This window comes from Phalaenopsis equestris, unplaced genomic scaffold (assembly GCF_001263595.1).
Source record: "Phalaenopsis equestris unplaced genomic scaffold, ASM126359v1 Scaffold000094, whole genome shotgun sequence".
Lineage (NCBI taxonomy): Eukaryota > Viridiplantae > Streptophyta > Magnoliopsida > Asparagales > Orchidaceae > Phalaenopsis > Phalaenopsis equestris.
Window position 1 is genome coordinate 133,731 of NW_018164536.1, and position 5,068 is coordinate 138,798.

The following is a 5,068-nucleotide window of genomic DNA, read 5'->3' on the forward strand; positions in this document are numbered from 1 at the left end:
TATATAGATAGATATATATATGTATATAAACATGCAGCAATGAAGGCTGCAATTGTGGTAACACAAAAAATGATTGATTCAATTATAAAAAATAGGGGAAAATAAAGAGACAGCAGCAATGAAGATCGCACAATTGTGATAATACAATGATTAATGCCACTGCAATGTAAGTATAAACTATAAAGAAGTTAAAAAAACCTAGAGCTTTGAAACCATGACAATAATTGTTTAAATATTTCATTCCAGCAATTGCTAATTAATATACAATCATAATGTATTGATTAAAAAATAATCAGAATAGTCCATAAATCAATAAGTAGGCAAAATAATAATTACAAAATAATTGTAATAGAATCCACGTTGCAATGAAATGCCAAATGGAAACGAAAAAAAGGGGCAAAAGTTTGGAGAGCGTGGGTCCTAGTTGACAAAAAACATGTAGGTATTTCACAAAAAGCATACACAATCATAATGCATGAAGGAGAACTACAATTAAAGAAATAAATAATAAGATAATCAAGAACTCAAAAAGCCTTTTTTGGAAAAGGCTTAAAGAAGACAATAGAAAAAGTCTTTCAGCTGGACGGGAATAAATAAAGGCCCCCTTTTTTTTAAAACTAGGCTAATTGGAAGAAAAGAGTCTTTAAAATTCTGAATCAAATATCCAACTAAGGGTTTGTTTGTGGCAGCTGCAGTTGTTTGAAGATGCAGCTGTAAAGCAGTTGAAGAAGAAACTGTTGGCTATTACAATTTTTTTTTAAGAAGTCAGACCACTACTTTTTTTGTAGCCACCGCAGGTAGCCAGTTGGGTGGGCAAACACAACTTTCAACTGCAACTTTTTAAGAATGCAGGTAAAACGCAATTTTGCCAACCAGAAAAAAACTACGATGCGTCACCACACTGCCACCTCACCACCACCCTAAACGCACCCCTAAGACAAATAAAGGATTTTGAAACTTGAGACCAATGAGTTTAAATTAAACAAGCAAAGATCTAGATACTTCTTTTATTTATTTCTCTCTTCTCCTCTCTTCTATGCTCTTTTTATTTACTTAGGATCTGTTTGGGTCAGCTGCAGCCTATTCAGCTTATCCAGATAAGCAACTTATCTTGATAATCCGTCGATAATCAACTTATCTTGTTAAGCTGACTAACTGTTTGGTTTGTGCGTTTTGAAAACAGTTGATTATGGATAAATGAACATTCCGCCCCTGTTCTGGATAAGGGGTTAGTTGTTTGGATTGTGCGTTTGGAAAACAACTTATTTACATGTTTTGGTTAGATGACCGTTTACGTATTATAAAATTTATTTTAAAAAAATTATTTTTCGATTATGTGTAACATAATTTGTAATAAAGTAATTTACCTTTTGTTTGCTCTGCTCTAATCTTGACATTCACTTCTGTTCTTAACTGAATAAACTCAAAATTAAAATTGATATATTAATAAGGAAAATAAATAAACTCTGTGATCAGAAAGATTGGGTTGCATCCTTCTAAACGTTTTCTACAATTGGATGCATAGAGTTGCCTCCAAATAAGAGATTAGCTCAATATCCCTGATCTGGTGCTAGCACAAAAAGTTTTCATAGCTCTAAACACAATGAAAATGGCTGCTTCCGGTCCCTTAAGATGAGCTCACCTTTCTCACCTTTTTTATACATCGCAGTCCCTTAAGATGATTATACATCTATCAAAATACTACCTGAAGCTAAGAATGGATGACCCAGAATGGCAAGGATTTCAGACTCTTAAGCCTTCTTTTTTAGCAAGGATTTCGTACTCTTAAGCAACCGAAGGCTCCAAAGTCCTGAAAAAATCCTTATAGCAAAAACAATTCCACGGACCAACGATCGGAGAAGAAGGAGAAAGAAACAATGGTCTCTCTGCGCCGCGATTCGAAGAAAAGAGGAGATGGCGAGTGTGTGAGGTAGAGGAGATGTCGAGGGAGACGAGAGATCCGACGGGACCGGACGAGGCAGAGGAGATGTCGAAGCGAACGGGTTAGGGCAAAGGGAGCGAGGGCAAAAATTGTCTTTCGCCTAAATGTAACGCGGATCGCGGGGGTCCCCCTGCGTTCGGCGTATAATACAAAAGTGCGAATGGCGTTTAGAAAAACGCCGTCATAAAGTTTTTTCTAAACAGCCGGTGGCGTTTTCAAAACGCCACCGCCGTAAATAAGCTCTCCCAAACGCACCCTTAATCTAATGCGTTCCTTTTACTCACACTTTTTTCTTTATATTTGTGTTTCTTTAGTGTTTTTTACCCTCAAATTTATTACAGGTGTTTTTCTTCTTTCTAATCCTTTAACACTACATTATGACTGTGTCTCTATTTTTTAGTTTGCCAAACTCCTAGTTGCTTTTCTTTTTATCAATTTGGCTTGTTTCTTCTGATCTCAAGTATAAAAGACAACAAAAAATTGAAAAAAATGATTTGTGAACATAGATTTTCCAATAAAGAATTCCTCTAAACAAAGATGCCAAAGGGTTTACAATTTTACCCAAAATATATATATTCAATAAAATGACTCTGAAACATGTGATCTCCTGCAAATTCCTTTCAGCCAATAAATTTTATTTTCCAGAAAACAAATAAGATTTCTTATATAATTTACTGCATTATCATGATTAAAATAAACAATCAAAATCAGCAATGAACAAGATATTCTACTGGTGTAAACTAATGCTTGTCAATTCAGTTGACAAAATAAAAAAGCCATCGGTTTAAAGAAAAAACTTATGCATTGTCCTTTTTTTGGCTTGCTTTCGCTAAAAAACAACTCAAAATTCAACTTGACAGTAAAGTTTGTGCAACTATGATAAAGAAATGTTTTTCTAAGAAAGTAAATTCTTACCATGTGAAGATTCAACATCAAGAATCAGATCAAGAGCATAATCATAGCAAGGAACTTGACTGCTTAATCCACAAAGGTTGAAATCATCTTGAATGTACTCATCATCAATCTCACAAAAGAGCTCATTCCCTCGAATGTTACAGAACCATGATATCCATGAAGTGTCTTCTCCATCAGAACCACTAACATCAGATTCTTCACTATCTGTTTCGGACTCTTCTACAAAATGTTTAAGAAATTAAAGAAAAAGGATAACTGATTAGAATAGATAATAAACATGCTACTAGGAGGACACAAATATTATGGTTACAATTACAGAACATTCTAACAGCTTTGAATTCCTGCTAAAATTTTGTTTCTTGCATCCCACTATATCCATGTACAAGAAGAATTTCCATTTTCTGTTCTCGGCAATTCTTCTCCCTTCCTCACAGAACATTCCCAAACGAAGTCTATAATCAAAACCATACCATAGCAACTAAAAATAAATAGATAAATTTACATAATTCGTATGCATTTACATATCTCACACCTAAACCTTTATAATTACATACACAAAACTTTGGGACTTTAAACCTGTGCATGACATGTATATTTCACTATTAAAAAGTGATAATACTGCAATTTTTTATGTGATACTGAAGATTTGAGTGCTATGTGTGTAAATATGGAACTTTAGGAATGTGATATGTAAATACATAAGAATTGTGTGCCATGTATGTAAATTTCCAAAATAAATAAAAGCATTTCCAAAACTATAGTCAATAGCTATTGTAAATGATCGGTTAAAAATAGATATTTTAAATGGTGTTTAGCAACTTCAGAATGTTTCCTTCTGCACTCAATCTATCATGCATTTTTAAGCCCAATCTACTCTTGGATTATACTCAAAATAAAGTTCAAACAGCTCAACGAGTGTCTTGCAGTTACACGAAGGGCCAGGGTGTTCTTTAAAAAGTGCATTTACTTTAACTTAAAAATAGGTAATACAACAACACAACCCCAATACATGTGAATCTTAAGCACTTCTTTATAAAAACAAATCCAGCAGGAGTGCCTCAGAAAGCCCTAAAGTCAGTAATCAACATAGTTGGAAGGCAGAAAAAGTTCACTGAAGTTCAGAAATCCAAAACTAGACAAGTCGACTTCATCCAATGTCCATATCTTTTACCGTAAATGCTCCGAAAATAACCCAAAAAAAAAAATAAATAATATTCAACTGCCATATTGGGCTATGAGATTATAAGCAGACAAAAAATAGTAATTCACCATCGGAGCACTTGTTCTTAGAAAGACCGGCAGAACGGAGGTCTGCTTGCTTGGCAGCGAAAGAGGCAACCGAGAACCGATCTTTCTCCTTTCCGTTAAGCCCTCGGGAAGTTGACGGCGAAGACTTCTCTAACTGCTTGTCAAGCGCATCATTGATGCGCTTCCGATCGAGTGACCCGATCTCCCCTCTCGACCTGCTCATCACACCTTCCCAACTTGTCTCCTGTAAATCTCCACCCGGCTTCCTCCCTCAATCGACGAGCCCCGGCATGCCGAGAAGGGGAAAACCCGCGACTCAAACCCTAGACTCCGAAAAGAGGGATTTCGAAGTTTGGATGAATCAGAGAAAACTTTATATCATTAAAAAGCTTAATGCCAGCCAGCGAGCTAGTGAGGTGGAGGGCGAAGAGCGGATGAGTGTGGTGAGAGAGAAGCCAGCGATCAGGACTAGGATTCTGGGCGGATTCGTGGAGCAAACGGGGAGGAGGAAGATGAGAGTGAGCCAAAAGAGAGAATGACCGCCGGGGTCGGGTAGGGCTTAGGGGTGCAAGTTGCAATATTCGGAAATGATTGGGGTCTACGGGTGTAAACGTGTCTGAGTCGAGTCTAGCTTTGGTTTTATTAATTTTATAGAGTTTGAGTTTTAAGTTCGGGTCAAGAAATTGGAGTTGTAATTTTAATTTAAGATGATAATATAATAAAATAATAAAAATAATAAGAAATTAATTGATATAGAATATAAAATACTATATTTTTTAATATTTTTAATACTCTTAAAGATAAAGTTTTCAAATTTAAAATATTTTAAATATATTTAATGTTAATATTTTATTTAATGAATTGAGTTGGGGCTAGCTTAAGTTTGGCTTGTTAGCACATCGAGCTCAGTTCAGCCGCCATATATCGAGTCAAGCTTGAGTCGACTTGACTCATAGATATATA

At 35.5% G+C, this 5,068-nt stretch overlaps 1 protein-coding gene across 1 annotated transcript in view; it reads right to left on the bottom strand.

The window, feature by feature from the left end:
- LOC110020347 (casein kinase II subunit beta-1-like) overlaps nucleotides 1-4,719 on the bottom strand; it is an 18,156-nt gene extending 13,437 nt beyond the window's left edge. The window contains exons 1-2 of the mRNA XM_020718415.1: nucleotides 4,127-4,719; nucleotides 2,858-3,076 (exon numbers count right to left, since the gene is read on the bottom strand). Coding sequence (XP_020574074.1) covers nucleotides 2,858-3,076; nucleotides 4,127-4,328 — 421 coding nt within the window. The 5' untranslated portion in view covers nucleotides 4,329-4,719. The remainder of the gene's footprint in view (nucleotides 1-2,857; nucleotides 3,077-4,126) is intronic.
- Between the last annotated feature and the right edge of the window lie 349 nt (nucleotides 4,720-5,068).